Source organism: Eufriesea mexicana, unplaced genomic scaffold (genome assembly GCF_001483705.2).
Source record: "Eufriesea mexicana isolate 0111107269 unplaced genomic scaffold, ASM148370v2 scaffold4491, whole genome shotgun sequence".
Taxonomy (NCBI): Eukaryota; Metazoa; Arthropoda; class Insecta; order Hymenoptera; family Apidae; genus Eufriesea; species Eufriesea mexicana.
Window position 1 is genome coordinate 46528 of NW_016912459.1, and position 17846 is coordinate 64373.

At 37.3% G+C, this 17846-nt stretch overlaps 2 protein-coding genes across 10 annotated transcripts in view; both read left to right on the forward strand.

Moving 5' to 3' along the window:
• Positions 1–8115, forward strand: part of LOC108551548 (myosin-IIIb) — a 35369-nt gene extending 27254 nt beyond the window's left edge. For 5 of the 7 annotated variants that reach the window (XM_017905763.1, XM_017905758.1, XM_017905761.1 and 2 more), the window contains exons 3-17: positions 1–74; positions 236–517; positions 642–1226; positions 1353–1744; positions 1818–2146; positions 2248–2754; positions 2968–3254; positions 3405–3679; positions 3834–4201; positions 4326–4430; positions 4529–4785; positions 4877–5085; positions 5197–5277; positions 5767–5928; positions 6650–8115. In XM_017905763.1, the coding sequence (XP_017761252.1) occupies positions 1–74; positions 236–517; positions 642–1226; positions 1353–1744; positions 1818–2146; positions 2248–2754; positions 2968–3254; positions 3405–3679; positions 3834–4201; positions 4326–4430; positions 4529–4785; positions 4877–5085; positions 5197–5277; positions 5767–5928; positions 6650–7610 (4874 nt within the window). In that variant the 3' untranslated portion in view covers positions 7611–8115. Of the gene's footprint in view, positions 75–235; positions 518–641; positions 1227–1352; positions 1745–1817; positions 2147–2247; positions 2755–2967; positions 3255–3404; positions 3680–3833; positions 4202–4325; positions 4431–4528; positions 4786–4876; positions 5086–5196; positions 5278–5766; positions 5929–6152; positions 6175–6649 lie in introns of all 7 variants that reach the window. The other 2 variants (XM_017905765.1, XM_017905764.1) reach the window with 2 other exon arrangements.
• A 1636-nt stretch (positions 8116–9751) lies between these two features.
• Positions 9752–17846, forward strand: part of alpha-Catr (alpha-catenin related) — a 116302-nt gene continuing 108207 nt past the window's right edge. For all 3 annotated transcript variants that reach the window (XM_017905753.1, XM_017905751.1, XM_017905752.1), the window contains exon 1: positions 9752–9840. In XM_017905753.1, the coding sequence (XP_017761242.1) occupies positions 9754–9840 (87 nt within the window). In that variant the 5' untranslated portion in view covers positions 9752–9753. The remainder of the gene's footprint in view (positions 9841–17846) is intronic.

Below are 17846 nucleotides of genomic sequence, written 5' to 3' on the forward strand. Positions count from 1 at the left end.
CGCTCTTCCACGGCTTGTTCTTGAAAAGAGCAAAGCCTGCTCAGGAAGAGGACCAATTATGGTTCGTCATGGAGGTACTGTCACGTTAATCTTTTACCCGCGGTATAATCGGCAAGGTACACGGAGTTGAAAGAAATTAAAATTACCTACATAGTCAGTTTATTAAACTATTCAGCTATTCAGCTGACTTGAGATTTCCGAATAAGTCGCGGAGACTAAATTATGCCTTTCATAGTTGTGTACCGGAGGTTCCGTGACCGATCTTGTCCAAGGTCTGAAAAGAAAAGGAAGACGCCTATCGGATGACCAAATAGGTTACATCCTGAGAGAAACGGTGGAGGCGCTGATTTATTTACACAGCAATCACTGTATGCATCGTGACGTTAAGGGACACAATATTTTGCTCACTGACGATGCACACGTTAAACTGGTTGACTTTGGCGTGTCTTCGCACCTCGTTGCCACTCTTGCGAGGAAAAATACCTCGGTTGGCACGCCATATTGGATGGCACCTGAGGTAAGCTCAAGAAAGTCTTGAAATTAATATAATACGCTAACGAAGAATCAGATATAAAGGAATTTAATGTTAAATAGAACGATGTTGATAAATAAAATACGAAATTAATTTAAAAAATGAACAGGTGATAGCCTGCGAGCAGCAACTGGATTCCTCTTACGATTCTCGATGCGACGTCTGGTCAGTTGGAATCACCGCGATTGAGTTAGCAGAGGGTGACCCACCTCTCTCTGAACTGCACCCCATGAGGGCGCTCTTTCAAATCCCTAGAAATCCACCACCATCCCTGAAGAATCCCGACATACATTCTCCAGAGTTGATGGACTTCATCACGGAGTGCTTAGTTAAAGACCTCGAGCACAGACCTTTCGCCAGCGAGCTAAAAGAACACCCTCTATTGATGAACGTCGAGTCAAGCGCGGAGAAGATTAGGCTCGATTTGCAAGAGGAGATCCGACGGCAGAAAACCGATGGCAGAGTTCACAGACAACCCGAAGTAACGACCAAGCACGGGAAATTGAAGACTGATCGAAAAGCTAGACCAGAGAAGATGTACATGGATGATCTAGCTGCTTTAGACATGCTGTCCGAAGATGGGATTGTCGATCAGTTGCAACACAGATACGAACAAGCTCAAATATATACTTATATTGGAGATATACTTGTTGCTGTTAATCCGTTCACAAATCTGGGTCTATACACGGGCATCGTAAGTATTATTAAAGCTAAGAGATAGAAAGGCTGTCGGAATGGAAGAATTGTGTTTCTATCTCTTCAAACGCGAGATGTTATCTATAAAGAGGTGAATTTATAGAGCTTTAACTTACTCCTGCAGGAGCAAAAGAGATACAAAGGCCAAGCTAGATCAGACAATCCACCTCACATTTTCGCAGTCGCCGATGCCGCGTACCAAGCGTTGCTACATCAGCGACAGAATCAAGCGATCGTGATTAGCGGAGAATCCGGGGCAGGGAAAACGGAAAGCGCGAATCTGCTGTTGAAGCAGTTGGTTTACCTCAGCAAAGCGCCAAACCGTAATCTAGAAGAGAGGATTCTTCAAATAAATCCAATAATGGAGGCTTTTGGTAACGCGACTACCGGAATCAATGCAAACTCGTCGAGATTTGGAAAGTACTTGGACTTGACTATGACCAAAGGTGGCAAAGTCACTGGTGCCAGAATATACGTATATTTGTTGGAACAATCTCGAGTAGTAGCCCAAGCCGAGTAAGTTTGTCATAAAGTATCTCATGTTCGAGGTATAGGATGATTTTAAATCTTTGGTCTCGTTCATTTTCAGAGGTGAACGTAATTTTCATATATTTTATTATATGTACGATGGGTTGGAGGCAGACAATCGTCTCTCGGAATTCTACCTGGACTCAAACCTGCGAAAGCATCATCGATACCTGACAGATCACAGCCAAACATCTCAAACGCATATCGATAAATTCCAGCAATTAAAGGTCGGTTTTAAACTGCTTGGATTTCAAGATAGCGAAGTGGATATAGTATATCGTATCCTGGCTGCGATACTTCATCTGGGTGATATCGAATTCGGCGAAGTGGCCAGCGAGGATAATACAGACAACAAAAGCCGCGTGATCGATGCAGCACCTTTACGCAGAGGTAGTATCTAACTTTTATTATCGAGCAAGATTAACTTGCTCAGAGATTATAGGTTTCTGAGCAAAAGGCTCGCAGTTTAAAACCTTGGAAACACATTTCAGTTTCACAGTTGCTCGGTGTGGAGGAAACTGATCTTTTGGAGGCATTGACATCGAATTCGGTTATGACCAGAGGAGAAACAATCACTCGAAATAATACGGTAGCCGAGGCGTGTGCGGCCAGGGACGCAATGGCAAAAGGACTGTATGGTCGGTTATTTGATTGGATGGTCAATCAAATCAACTGCTTGCTATGCTTTAGTCGTTCACCAAACTACGAACCGCTGGCAATCGGTCTGCTTGACATATTCGGCTTTGAAAATTTCCCGAGAAACTCCTTCGAACAACTGTGCATCAACATCGCCAATGAACAAATACAATATTATTTCAATCAGCATATCTTCACTTGGGAGCAACAGGAGTATATGGCAGAAGGGATACCTGTAGATTTAGTCGAGTTCTCGGATAACAGACCTGTTCTGGACATGTTACTGAGCAAACCTATGGGACTCTTGGCTCTGTTGGACGAGGAGAGCCGATTTCCTCGAGCCACTAACAAATCCCTAATTGGTACGAAGCTTGAATTTTTCTGATAACTTGTCCTTAGAAGACTGACCGAGTTACTTAATGCGATCAGCTAACGAATTGTTCCTATTCGTTAACTCTAGTTGACTATTTACATTTGTAACGACTACAAGTAATTCACGTTTCTGAATTAGATCAGATTCTGATTAAGGGTTGATAAAGATAGCAGCTTAATTCATAGTTTTCCATATATTGCAGAGAAATTTCACAACAACATCAAGTCGAAGTTCTACGTGAGACCAAAATCAGACGCAGTTTGTTTCGCCGTTCACCATTTCGCAGGACGCGTGGTTTACCAAGCGGAAGGCTTCTTGGAAAAAAACAGGAATTTCCTGCCTCCTGAAGTCATTCAACTGGTTAGGCAATCACAATATGACATGGTCCGTTTCTTATTCCAATGTCCAATCACGAAAACTGGCAACCTCTATTCAGCTGTCCATGACACTGATTCAAGAAAGTTGTCACAATCCAATCAGAATACAAAGGTATTGTCTGACTATTCGATTAAGATAACCATGCAGTACTGTCATCCATAACAAATGTAATTAAGTATGCTATAAGATTTCATTTCATGATATTATGAGGTGAGCTTATAAGTGGTTAAAAATTGCTATAAATTATTTGCATTGCATTAGGAACGTTACTCGAGCCGAGGACTAGCGTCGCAATCAAGAGCTCAGCAAACTGTAGCGACTTACTTCCGGTACTCTCTAATGGACTTGCTGCAAAAGATGGTGTCCGGATCGCCTCAATTCGTACGATGCATAAAACCAAACGACTCTAAGAGTCCACGATTCTTCGATAAAGAGAAAGTCGTGAAGCAATTACGATACACTGGCGTTTTGGAAACAATAAGGATCAGACAAAATGGATTCTCGCATAGAATACCATTCAATGAATTCTTGAAAAGGTACGTTCATGCTTTCTCCAATTCTGTGTTAGGTTCTATAAATATTTATAGATCCTTCGACCATTCTTTTGGCCGAAAATTCGTGTCTCTGCCGATTTGTATAGCTTCAATGAACTTTCCCATGTATGAACTTTCAAGTACGTTTTCATTGCAGGTATTGCTTCTTAGCATTTGGCTACGACGAACGTGTAATAGCTAATCGCGACAATTGTCGTCTTCTACTCATCCGCTTGAAAATGGACGGCTGGGCATTGGGTAGAACAAAGGTTTTCTTGAAATACTATCACGTCGAGTTCCTGTCGAAGATGTACGAGGAGCAGTTGAAGAAAATCATTATGGTTCAAGCATGTATTCGTCGATGGCTTGCTAAGATCAGATTCAAGAAGCAAAAATGGCAATTCGCGGTGTCTGTTGTGACACTTCAGCGTCATATTCGTGGATGGTTGTCGCGGAAGCATTTCCTGGAAGAGATGAAGAAGAAACACGAAGAGGAAGAAGCAACTGTTCTACGAAAAGCGCTGGGTACGCGACTTCCTTTTATTTTTAAGATTTTTCCCAATAAAATTCATGAATATACATTGGGAAGAATATGGAACAAATTGAAAGAATTAATTTAACTGACCAATGCTTTGTATATCTTTTACAGAAGAACAGAAAGAAAGGGAGAAGGTTGAGGAGCTGACAGAAGAAGATGAAGAGGAAGAGAAAGAGGCATTAAAGGAAGATGATGCTGCAGTCATCATCCAAAGCCGTAAGATTATTTTCGAAATGAGTCTCGACGAAAATATTACCTTATGTTTAATAGAAAGTTATTAGAATTTGATACTAATAGAAATTGTTTGTTCATAGATTTTAGAGGATACAGCATTCGCAAACGCTTCGGACCTGAGCTCGAAGAACGTTTCAAGTCTCTCTTGAACAACTACGATGACAAATTCGAGGCACACAAAGCGTTGCTGCGCGAGGGTTTGAAGAACGAGGAAGCAGCATTCATCGTTCAACGATGGTACAAGAAGGAGGAAAGGATCAAGAAGAGGAAACCACCAACGAAAGATCCAGTACATCATAAATTAAGACAAGCTGACCTCATACAATTCTCTCAAAACGTAATTAGAAAAGATTCCTGATAAGGATCAATTTTATGTTATCGATTCAAATGTAATTTTCAATTGTGAACTTATTTCAATGATATCGAAGGTTCACATGAAAAACCAAGAAGTACACAAGAATCTGCGCCACAATAAACCTGGCGTACGATTAAATGAGATAGAAGAATCACCACCGGATTATGTTCGACCCGAAGGATTCAACATGGTGCAGCCAATCATGCAATATCGAAGTGGCAATCAAGTGGACGGAGAGGAGACCATTAAGTACTATCGAGACTTGAAGGACGAGATGAGCAGGTAAATAGACGTACTATTCCGTTACGATCGATTACCCACTGTCATTTTCTCTGGGTGAATGAGAAATTCGAATGCTCAATTTTCCAATGCTTTTGGCACTCGCATCGGAAGTGGTTCGGACTTCGAAGAAGAAGAAGCTGGCTGGGACTTACCGTTGATACAGCTAGAAAATGACCTTCACCCATTGACGAGGTACATCCGTAGAACTCAGAGACTTTTTATCAAACTTTCAACTATCTCGAGACTAAATATCCGTATCTGAAACTTTTCATCGGTATCTTCTTGGAGTATCATAGAAAATACCTAGCCCTTGCAGTTTGCTTTACGATTACATCTTGAAATCCCAAAAGTCCTTCAAGTCTACCCAAGAACCATGTAATTGAGTCTGTAATATGTCCTCTAAATTGCTTGAAGCTACTGATTCGCAACAAAGATACGAAATCACAATTGATAAGACAATTCTACGGATATCTTAGTATATTGAATCTCTTTTATTGCAAATTATCAGTATGTATCCTCGTACAAGTACAACTTAGATACATTAGAATGAAAGATTGTCGAGAGTTATTCTAGAACCCTATAATTGTTAGCATATTGTATATTGTATATTGCGTTGAAACTATTGCCTATATAGTAAATAAGCATTGTATATGAAAATTACTGTACCATTTTTAATTTTAGGAGTCGAATGGGCCAGATTCTGGAAGTGAACACCGAGAGGAGAGAACGTTTGCAAGCTCAGGGGGACTTTGCGATAGCTTCGGAGCAACAACTCTCGGATATATGGCACAAAGCTCTGAGAAATCCGAGCGAGGACCAGCAAGAGAACTCGGGCAGAGTGGGGTAAAGTTAAACTTTCTCGATTAGATGTCTATTGTGTTCTTGCCTAAACTTGAATCTCCCATTTAAATTGCGAACACTTCCCTCGGCAGTTACCGTTACGTTCGTTTCTTTATTTGTCAGACTCGCAATGCATTGTTTCGCAATAGGCAGTATCGTTGAATTAATCATTGTAAAATAGCAATTGAGTTCTACTAATCTTTCGTTGTGTTTCTGTACCTTGCCAGAGGTATCATGGCAAACTTCCAGGTAAAATTACAAACTTATGCCATCTGTAGAATGTATCACACCTATCTAACAAATATAATTTCATTTTGGAACTTTTGATGTAGATCTTTTGCAAATATAAGAGAAAATCCATTTATTTCATGTCTCTCTTTGTTTTCTTACTAGACATTCTTCTTTTGAATAGTTACTTTAGATCAATTTATCACTGGAGAAACATATAGCGATGGTAGAAACTTGTTTTCTTGTACATAAGTTCCGATTAGAAGATAAACGAGGTAGCAAAAGTTATAAGAAATAGAAACGTGATCGATTACTCATAATAAGACGTCCACCTTGAGACGTTTTTACTATTTCAATCAATCAACCACTCCATGTATCGTAGATTACCGTTCTTTTCATTCTTCGACTTCCATTTACCAGTCAGTAGTTTTGAGATTAATAGCAAAACCACGGTGTCTCGATCAATCTCTAACCGAAACAATCATTTTCCTTGCAGTACAAGGACTAATTACGTGCTTCGAAATGACCTGCGGTCCTCTGAAGGATACCCGCACCGTAAGCAACCTGCAGTCGACTCTTCAAATCTCAACCATTCAAATGGCCTACGATTCAGATACATCAACAGACACGCCAGTGTAAATGAACGTCAACAACCCCTTGCTGGTCAGCAGCGTATCGCAAATGGGCACCCTGTTCATCAAAACGCGTTTAAGGGAAGCTCGAATTTCGCAAACGGACAACTAGCGTTTGTTAATGGACACGTTCCTTCAAATAACAATTACAGTTCCGCGAACGGACACGAGATTACAATTAAAGGCCATGCAAACTCGGTTAATGAACATTCATCGGATCACAATGCAGCCAAATTTAATGGCCGAGCACTTTGTAGTAATGGATATCGAAATATCATCAGTGGTTGTCAGGATGGCCTGTTTATCAATAAAATGGTCATGGGGGATGATCTGGTCAAGCCGTCAAGATTAAGCAATGGCGCGAAGAAAAGTCAAAATGGCCGTGTGAAAGAAATACAGCCAACGAAGGAGAATGATAATCTGAAGAAACATGTTCAGGCCGGTGTAGATAATAAGAAAGGAATCGAGAGGTTGATTAACTGTCAGAACGTCATTAATGGACGATTATGTGCAAGAAAAGAATTGGGGAAAGATACTTTCGGAATTCCAGTTAATCTTAGACAAATCCTTAAACCCACAGTCGTTCAGAAGCGACAGGAGATCCTTAAGGTAGATTATGATCCAGAAGATATCAATGGACCGTATAACTTTAGACAGCTGTTGAGACCAGCTGAGTATCTTCCTACAGAATCTTTGAGAAAAAGGAAAGGCGGCTTAGCTTGCAACGGAGTTTCTGCATCAAAGGATAAGGTCCCTGAGAAGCACGTGAAAAGAAGAGCGCCACTGGCACCAAATCAAAATAAATTTGTTAACATGAAGAAGTAATGTTAACCGACATCCTTGAACGTTGAAATTTTCTTAAGGACGTTCTACGAATATTCCATGAGCACTTATCGTTAGACAAAGTAGAATAAGTATTGACCGTGTATTCGAATAGCATAGGAAAGATGAATGATGTTCATAGGAAAGAAATATAAGCACAGAAATGATTCAGGGCGGTTTAAAAGAGATTTGAGATTAAAAAACTGTGCAAAAGGTCCACAGAGAAAAGTTCATACTAGTTGCAAGCAGTTTTAATTACATGATCAATGGTAACTAAATTTTCTATCTCTACAAGACAAATTATCACTGATCATATTGGAGCTTTATTTTCTGTTTTTATTGTCAGTATTATTATCACGAAAAGATAAAGACGCGCGAGTCATATTATTTGACGAATTATGTATTAAGCTACGAGTGATAATTTGCAGCATTGTGAGAACTGATTATTTTTCGTTTCACTTTGTGGATACCAGTTACTTGCGAAATTTTGAATCTTCGTTTTAAACATCCCCAAAAAATTAGCTTGTACTAGAAATCTATTGAAAATTTAGTAGGAATTCGTGACGTGTATTTCAACGTTTCGTAAAATTTCATTTATTCTGCTTCGAGATAACACGTGTTCCTCATCTGTCGAATTAATTCATATTTATTTCTCGTTATTCGTTGTTCGTCCAATTCGAGAATTCGATTTTTTGTAACGAATGGTAGAAGTATGTTTATTTATTTAATACAGTCAGCTACTATTGCTTTACAAAATACGTTTTAAGAATATCTTTTATTTAGAACTAGTCATGTGTAGCTTTACAAAAATTAGATGTGTTCGATAGCATTAAAGCAAATGTCACGAAATTTCGACGATATTTTGTCGTAACATGTATGTTTTAAACACGTATAACTTCCTCGTATGACTACAAATATAATTTATCGATAAAGTTATTTATTAGCATTTTGCCTCGTTAAGTGTTTACGAATGCGTCTTAGTCGCTATTATCAGGTATTTATTAAATATTATTATTAGTATGTATCTCGAAAGTACTGCTTGTAAATAAAATTCTCATAGAAGCAAACCTATTTTATTATTATATTATTTAAATATATTATTTATTTCATATTATAATTAATATTACAAATTAAGAAAAAAAATTGCGCCTGACAAATTTAATTTATAAAAATTTTTATATTTCAATTTCACTAATTATTTTAATTTATCTAATTCGTTGAATTCAATGGACGCCATGTTGGAAAACGTTAAGGAACAAAAAGGCAAAAGATAAGAATATTAACGCGAGAGGATATGAAAAGAATACTCGAAAAAATGGAAAAAAAGTTGAATTGATAGGTCCAATGAAATAATTTATTGATTCTACGTCGATGAAATTGTACACCAATAACGTGAAAATCGTTAAAAAGGTTGTGAAAATTATTACATTTTCAACGTATTCACGTAATTGCAAAACTGCGAAATTTGAACGTAATATAATATAAAAATATTATGACCAAGTGTACAATTACATCAGTAGATTACATATATCGAAGTAAAATATCAATATACCAATTAGATTTCTAATTGGGCAATGGCTTTAGTTTGCAATTCACTTTAAAATGTTATTTCAAAGCAGTACACGAATTTCATGTTCGTTTCAATGGCGCGTAAATGGATAGCACGTTCAAAAATACATACCTTCTTTTCGATGTCAATGTAGATCCCTGGTTAACTGTAATTCTGTTTCACGCACTCCAGTCTTGAAATATTTTAGAATATTTCTCTTTTTTCTTCTAATTTTACAGAAAAAACTTGTAATTTAAACGAATTATAACACGAACGCGGAACTATTAACGACGCAATCTAAACGCGGTGATTGAACTGCACGACGGAAGATGGCACTGCCGCGTCTTTTTCAAACTGGAAGCATAGTTACACAACGAGTAGTTGCAGCTATGTCACCGTCGCAACTGGATGTCGCTGGCATCGTCGATTACCAACGCAACGATTGGCTAACAATTCGAATAGAGGGGCGTCTAGGGAAATAAGTGGAAACGCATGAGTGTTGTGAGAGGGTAGTGAGGACGCTCGAGAAGCAAGAGGGGTGCAACGAACCCTCTAGGCTCGGTTCGAGTCTACGGAGCTCGGAGTTGTGTTCGAATCATGGCGACACCCGACCCCGTAGACCCAGCCACCCTAGAGATAAAGACCCGTAGCATAGAACAGACACTACACCCACTAGTAAAGCAGGTAAGACAATTTATCCGAAACCGAGGAAACGGAATGTTTATTTGCTCTAATCACTTAATTTTTATTTGAGCCGCTTACATTCCTAGCTTTTAACTGCGATAGGTTAAGGTCTTCTTACCCCGGCTTACCTCGATGCGTTACGTTCTGTTGCACGGTACTTGGTATCATCTATAGAATAACCATGCTTGTATGCGTGTTCATGTATACGTCACTCTACATATACGTATATATCATACACGTGTATGAGCGTATCCAGACGCAAACCATGCATGTATCGCAGGAAAGTGAGAGAACCACATATGTGACAGAGAAAAAGAGTGAATATAAGACGAACGAGAAAGTAGTAAACGTGCGATAAAGACAAGCAATCGTGCCGGTCGCGCTTGAGAGTGAGATAGATATATAGTAGAAGCGTGTACGCGGGGATTAAGTGTTACTTAAGACAAAGAATGTGCAGCATTAACCATTCCTTCCATATCGATTTAATTTTAAGAAAAGTGACTTTTTTAGGCCTTCATGATTTTACTTTAAAGTGAAACACCATTGTATTTGACAGTTCTGACGCCGAGCATGTGCTTTATATCATAAAGTGAGCGAGCTGCCACGCGTTTGAGTAACAGATATTTCGGTACTTCTACGTTCTCTCGCGTCTCCTTCTGTTGTCTATCTTTCTCGTTCTATCTTTTCTAATCCTGGCTATATGTATAGCCAGTATATGTATATGCGTGAGTTTGCGTGTGGTGTGTACACATATTCGCCGGAAGTCACATGACTTGTGTTTCGTGCCGCGGCGTCGATTTCAAGCTTTCGTAAAATTATGACGAATTTTTCTTGTTATATGGAATCACAGCATACACGCTATTATTTGTGTGCATGGTCGTGAGAACACGGTAGACAGCACACACGCAAAAAAGCATGCAGTAAAAACGAAAAAACGTTGGACGAACTTGTAAAAAGTTTTAATTCAGCGAATCGGCGGGTCTAGTGCACGGCGTACCAATGAAATAGCTCTACCACCATAGTAAATACAACACTTAGATTAAATATGATTTAATATTCCATTAGAATTTATACATTTTTTAGTGAAATTTTAAAATAATATCTTTTTGGGAAATTTCTTGTTGATTTATTCACGAGGCATTGCAGCAGAAATTTATAATGAAGTACACAGTGAAAAATAGGAATACGGACCAATATTTGACTATGGTAGTCATTTTGCGACGAACTTCAGCTCCCTCGCTAACGAACTGCTGCTCAAACATTACGTATTTTCTCCCTTTGGTTTTTAGATTAGGTTACAAATTTCGGAGATGAAAAGAGGTTACGAAATATGCTTATATAAAGTATGGGTATCAATTTATTCCGAACATAATCAAATTCACGGTTGTTAATCCTTTTTTTAATAATATTAAATAATTTACAATTTTAGAACTTTCACATTCGTATTAATTACACAGATATATATTTACGTATACACATATGCACATACATAGGCATATACATTTCGTATGATTCTGTATATTATTACGTAATCAATATTTAATTCTATTACGACTTCAAATATTTATAAATATTTCGTCATTTACTACGTGACAATTCGCTGAATAAAATAATTATTTAAATAAATAATTGAAAATTATTACCAAATTATAATATAATTTAATAGTCGCGATATAAGATTCAATAGGATAAATTTAATCGGAATAACCACAGAACAGAAAATAATTAAAAATAGATATTGAACTAGAAAAATATTATTGCAACTCGGTCACGTTTCTTAAAATAAATATCTTCTGTTCCTTTTTTCAAACGAAGTACAGTCTGTTTCCATCTTTGAGGATACTTTAGAGGAAAGGTATCTCTGAAAGAAACCTGAATTGTCGACAGTACTATATCGGAAACTTTTGTCTCTGATATGTAAAATAGTCAGACACGAATCTAGCAATCGTTTCACAAAGGACATCGTTATTAATCGCAGGAAAACAAACAAATTAAATCCCACTGTCCAAGAAATATTCGCTTAATCTAGAAATCATCCAATTATCCGGTACATTTCATTTTCCAAGGAAAAATTGTACATTTTATCCGATAAATAATCCACTCGCTTATTAAATACGTATTCGCATATATCTGAAACTTTGATGTGCCACTAAAAAATTGATTTACCGTCGTGAGAAAGTTTTTCGGTTAGGAAAATGTTGGCAAAGGACGGACAGGTAATTGCAGGTAATGGGAAAACGGCGCGTTATATATGACAATATATTTTATGTGCAGCCACGTAATAGCAGTGATCGATCGGTCCAATTAAGCGGCTGTCGTTTGTGGACGTGTCGCGGTGAAAATTATTTCAAGTCAAAAGGGAGCGAAATATCAGTCGATCATGAACGACCTTTGTGTCTCGTTAAGCGACATTCCGCAATGTTGGTGCACACATACGAGTAGAAAGGAACACGAAATCGGGTGTGTATTGGTTAAACCTCTTAGATAGAGAAAGCGCGCGAGTGTCTGGTGCATGACACAGAAGGCGATCGTTACGGACTGCAGCCACTTGTTAGAGCTCCGTCTAGCCACCCCTTCGCTTTACCACCCTTATCCTTCTTTCGCTTCTTCCTTGCTCCTTCGTACCCTGGCAGAGACCTTCGACCTACACTTTTCGCACGGCCTATTCCTTCTCGCTGGTTTTAGAGCGGTGTGGTCGAGTCGCGGTTAATGTTTTATTGACTATCGTTTACTTTATTCGCTGGTAACTGCGGTCATTTCCTTTACTACCCCTCCCATTCCCTTGATTTCATTTCCCTCTATCAGGGAAATGCTTATTTCCTATTCTCGGCTCGCTCTTTAATCGAGTTTCACGTTGCAAACTAGATTTACTGCGCCCAGAAATTGATTCGAAAGTGGCAGCTAATATGCAACTCGATCTACCATGATAATAAGGATAATAAGGATAATAAGTTTCGGTCATAGTTAAGGCTCGTAATTGACTTTTTGGAGTTGTGTATGCTGTGAGTCACGAGATGAAAATGTGACGTAAAGTTGAACCAAGTAGTAGGCGATAAAGAATTTTTCGAAATTTTTCAATCTGGAAATACATAGTTCACGAAATTATATAGCAGTCTCTACAGAAATTTGAAAAATTGTGCTCCATTTGCGAAAGAATTAATTATTAAAACTCTTTCTTTTCAGTGTTGTCATGAAATTATTCGTATATATCAGGACAATTTTATAGGAATTATTATTTTTACGAAATTAGTATTCTTGTTATTTTATATCTTTTTGGCATCTCATTTTTCTTTTTAAATATTATTTTTTAAATATTTTAAATATTTATTTTCTATTTTCTGCAGTCGCCTTTCGAGTGCAAAGGGTTAAAACTCTTTCTTTTCAGTGTTGTCATGAAATTATTCATATATGTAAGGACAATTTTGTAGAAATTATTATTTTTACGAAATTAGTATTCTTGTTATTTTATATCTTTTTGGCATCGATCTCATTTTTCTTTTTAAATATTATTTTTTAAATATTTTAAATATTTATTTTCTATTTTCTGCCCTTCAGATTCGCTTGTAACGAAATATTCGCGAATTATCATATTTCACGCTGTATCTATCGAATTTAGGTCGAGGAATGATGTATTTATTGCCTCGTTATTTCATTCGTGTTTGTCACATCTTCGATTGAGCGAATAATTTTGTGACACACTGTATATAACACGATATATAATTCAAAAATTAGGGAGATCCCTGTGTAACATGACATTTCTGAATCTGAATACCGTATTATGCGTGAAATATCTCCATAAAAGAATTAGCATCTCAAGTGAGATGTTTGCAAGAAACGTTAATAAATTGAAACGTTCGTTTATTTTTCCGTAGACGAGATACGAGAATCTTACTTAAGCTGTTATTTATAGTAATGACGTAAAATTATTGTTATTGCGCTGTTTCTTCGCGTTCTGCCCATTAAGGAAGGCGAATTCAAGAAATTTCCTGGAACACTTCAATTAACCTTAGTTTCATGCTTCAGCTCAGGCTCTGATATCATCGACGTGTTAAGATTAATGACTGCGTCCCCGTCCATCACCCCTGTCAATTGTAAATGCAAATTAGACGTTAACTATGGAATAATCTGCCGGTGGAAATTAACATCGCAAAATTTTCTCCGAATAACACTTGCATATGTATTAAACTTCCAGAAGAAGTGCAAACTTCTGTATTTTTGGCACATCGCTGACCCTCTTTATTTTCTTTCCTTTTCACGTACATTTTTAACCTCGTATATTTTCGCGCAAGATACATCGAAGGTTCAAAGAACAATATCTTCTCGAATAGAAAATGTGACGGGAGCTTATTTTCAGATGACCATCTAAAAAGCAGTTCCCCGTTGCACGTTCAGCTCGAACGGTTTAAGAGTTTAGGTTGAAGCTTGAATTATTCACAATTAGGTTACCTTCGGATATTTTCTCAGAATATTTGCTACCCTGAAACGAAATTCCCTACAATTTCTCTTGGAATTCGAACGATAATAGAATAGACCCAGAGAAACCAAGAAATTCTGTTACATATTCGTGCATTACCTGCATTTTCCATAGAAGTAATTTTCATTCACCTCGTCACTGAACCGAAGCAATTATGGTTTTAAAAAGGTTCTAAACCGTCTGGAAAATGGGTATTATTTTTCCTCCACGTTTATTATTTTTTATCCTTGGACAAAGAAGCAGTCGTGTTCACTCGTGGTTATTTTTCAATTTCTTTAAAGACCAGAAATTTGCCATCACTGAGGCTGATTAAATTAACTCCGCCCTAATTTTTACGTTTACCGAAAAGGGAAATAAAATTTATTTGGAATAACGATGGTCTCGCATGTTTGCCAATTTTTCTCGTTCACAAAGAACCGCAATGCTGTTGACCGTGGCCTTTATTCATGAACCAATGGAAGAGGAGGATTTTTGGTGGAAATGTTGGCGACATGTTCGTAAACCACCAATATGTGCTGAGAATTCCTCGTGCGACACACTTGAACACTTCAATCAACCTCGACCTAACCCCACAGTGACCCATTACTGACACGTTACGATCAGTGACTATGGTCACAGACTTCTGCAGTGTCTGGCCTTGGTTATATGCGAGCAACTGTGACAGATAAACAGCGACATAAAACGTTAAAATATCTCGACAGATATTTTGCCAGCATCTCATTCGATCGATAAATCTTCTGAAAATGTATTTTTAGTGGGAGCTTGTCTCTTTCCAGCACTCGTAAACCTCTAGCTATAAAGAACTTTATGAAATATAGCTTCCATTTTCGTTCGTTTGGAATAGGAAATCTTAAGATGGAGGAAATCCAAAGTCGAATGTCGTTGTTCGCCTTCCAATTCGATTCTTCGTCATATTCTATAAAGTTTGGAATAAAAATTTCATCGAAATCGTTTGGACAGGATCCAGTGTAAACACACGTGGGCACAGGCGCTCGATTTACGTCTCGTGCTTTAAAGCGGATTCTTAATTTACGTTTCTCGTTAAAGGGGATCTAAGATGGCGTACGTGTTAAGGTTAGTATGTTAGCGACTTGTCTGGTCCAATAAACACGTGATTAAGTTCAAGCAGAGGAAGCAATTTTCTTTTACGTAGAAAATCCCATTGATTTCCAGCCGGTGAGAATCCCATTGAGTTCGTGGGTAATTTTCCAACGGAAAATTACTTCTCGTATTTTCGATCAGACGTTGGCGAGACCGAAGCCCCGGGAAAACAGAAATCTTCCCCCATAAATGTATGTGGTTGACTGTAATTTACCATCCGAGAATCCAGTCGGTTTTAGGTTTCTCAGCGAAGCCAGTGTAAACCTCAAACACATTAAGAACTATGGTACGACAAAAGCAATTAAACGGTTTTAGCGAAACAGTATGAATTTCGCAACTTCCCTGTTGAACTTCTAAGCTCGAGATTTCTCGTCGACTTTAATTTGCTTGATTTTAATTTACTCGAAATTTGTTTTTCTCGCGAGAGGAGATATTTTAATTGTCACTTTCTCGTTGTGATGTTAAAGTTAGGATTTAATGATCATTGTGAGTGCATTTTGATATTGAAACACGGTCACGACGTTGTGATACAGTAGTAGTATAATAAATAAGAAAAATAGGAATGAGAAAATGTGAAAAGTCAAATTAAAAAATTATGGATAGAATTTAATAGAAAATCTCTGTGAGTACATTTTGACATCGAAACAATGTCACGACGATGCGATACAATAGTAGTATAATAAATAAGGAAAATAGGAATGAGAAAATATGAAAAGTCAAATTAAGAAATTATGAATAGAATTTAATAGAAAATGATAATTACTTTGCTTGATTTTAATTTACTCAAAATTTTGTTCTTTGGGAGAGAAAATATTTTAATTGTCACTTCTCGTTGTGGTGTCAAAGTTAGGATCTAATGATAGCACTTTGATACCGAAACAATGTCAATTGTTTATGCAATAGAATAGTAATATAATAAATAAGAAGAATAGGAATGGGAGAATATGAAAAGTCAAATTAAGGAACTATGAATAAAATTTAATAGAAAATGGTAATTAATTTGCTTGATTTTAATTTACTCAAAATTCTTTTCTTTGGAAGAGGAGATATTTTATTTGTCATTTCTCGTTGTGATGTCAAAGTTAGGATCTAATGATTACTGTGAGTGCACTTTGACACCATAAATTGTCATTTCTCGTTGAGATGTCAAAGTTAAGATCCAACAATAGCTGTGACTGCACTTTGACACCTTAAATTGTCATTTCTCGTTGAGATGTCAAAGTTAAGATCCAATAATCGCTGTGAGTGCACTTTGACATCGAAACAATGTCACGATGATGCAATACAATAGTAGTATAATAAATAAGGAAAATAGGAATAGGAAAATATGAAAGATCAAATTTCTGACCTATAGTTAGAATTTAATAAAAAATGGTAATTTTTATTAAAAGAGTCGAATGTACAGAAATCAAATATGCTTGTTTAAGATGTGCTTCCAGATCTAATATTACCAATATAATATTGGCAATTCGTTATCAACCTTAGCATTTTGGGCTAAAGGAGAAGAAGGACGTGCTCGTGGTCGAAAGTAGATACAATTTAGGGTCGTAATCAACGAGGTATCTCTTCAGTCGAGTGTAGTCCCTCGCCTGCTATGGACAATCGATACTCTCGTTAGGGATGTACTTTGTTTGATGCTTTCGGTTTGTTATTTGCATTTATATTAAACCAAGGAAGCTCGAAATCCAATTAACTATAATATATATATTGCAACTTATCGAAACGAAAAGTATACAAATTACCATAATTTTCTTTCCTTTACCTCCGATATTTTTATTTCTTTGAACTTTGAAATTTCCTCAAAACATTTTACACGTTTTCCTCTCGCCTCCTCTCGCACATTCAGAAGTTCAACGGTGACGAAACTCGAGTGCATAAGGAATTTTTAGGTACTCGACTCGAGACTATATTCATAAAGTTCAAGTACTTTAATTGTTCACTGAAATTCTTTCTTCAATTTCCATCTCTTTCCCGCGTTTCTTTTCACGTTTTCATTACTCTGAAATATTTAATAATCCTCGCAGAGTGTCCTCGATGATGAACACGGTGCTCCCGTTGAAAGATCATTCTGCAATATCTGTTGCGTGCAAAGATAATCTCTGTACAACCCCGTACCTGTACGATGCACAAAGGACAAGATTATTAGATGAGATAATTACCTAACACCGAACGTCCTGTCTTTTCATTACGAAGTCTCTAAATAATTTACGGCCCTGTATTATCCTCCATTTTGGATCGTATATATTGATTAATTAAGCCAACACGTCCCGTGTTTCCAACTATAACAAACAACGAGTAATGGTTTCGCTATTTCCTTCGTAAGATCTTCTCATCTCGAATCTTATTTCACTGTGAAAATGAACATTAATTTCCCAGCGATTACTTCCTAGATTTGACGAGCACCATTCTAGCTTCCGCGTAAATATCCGTG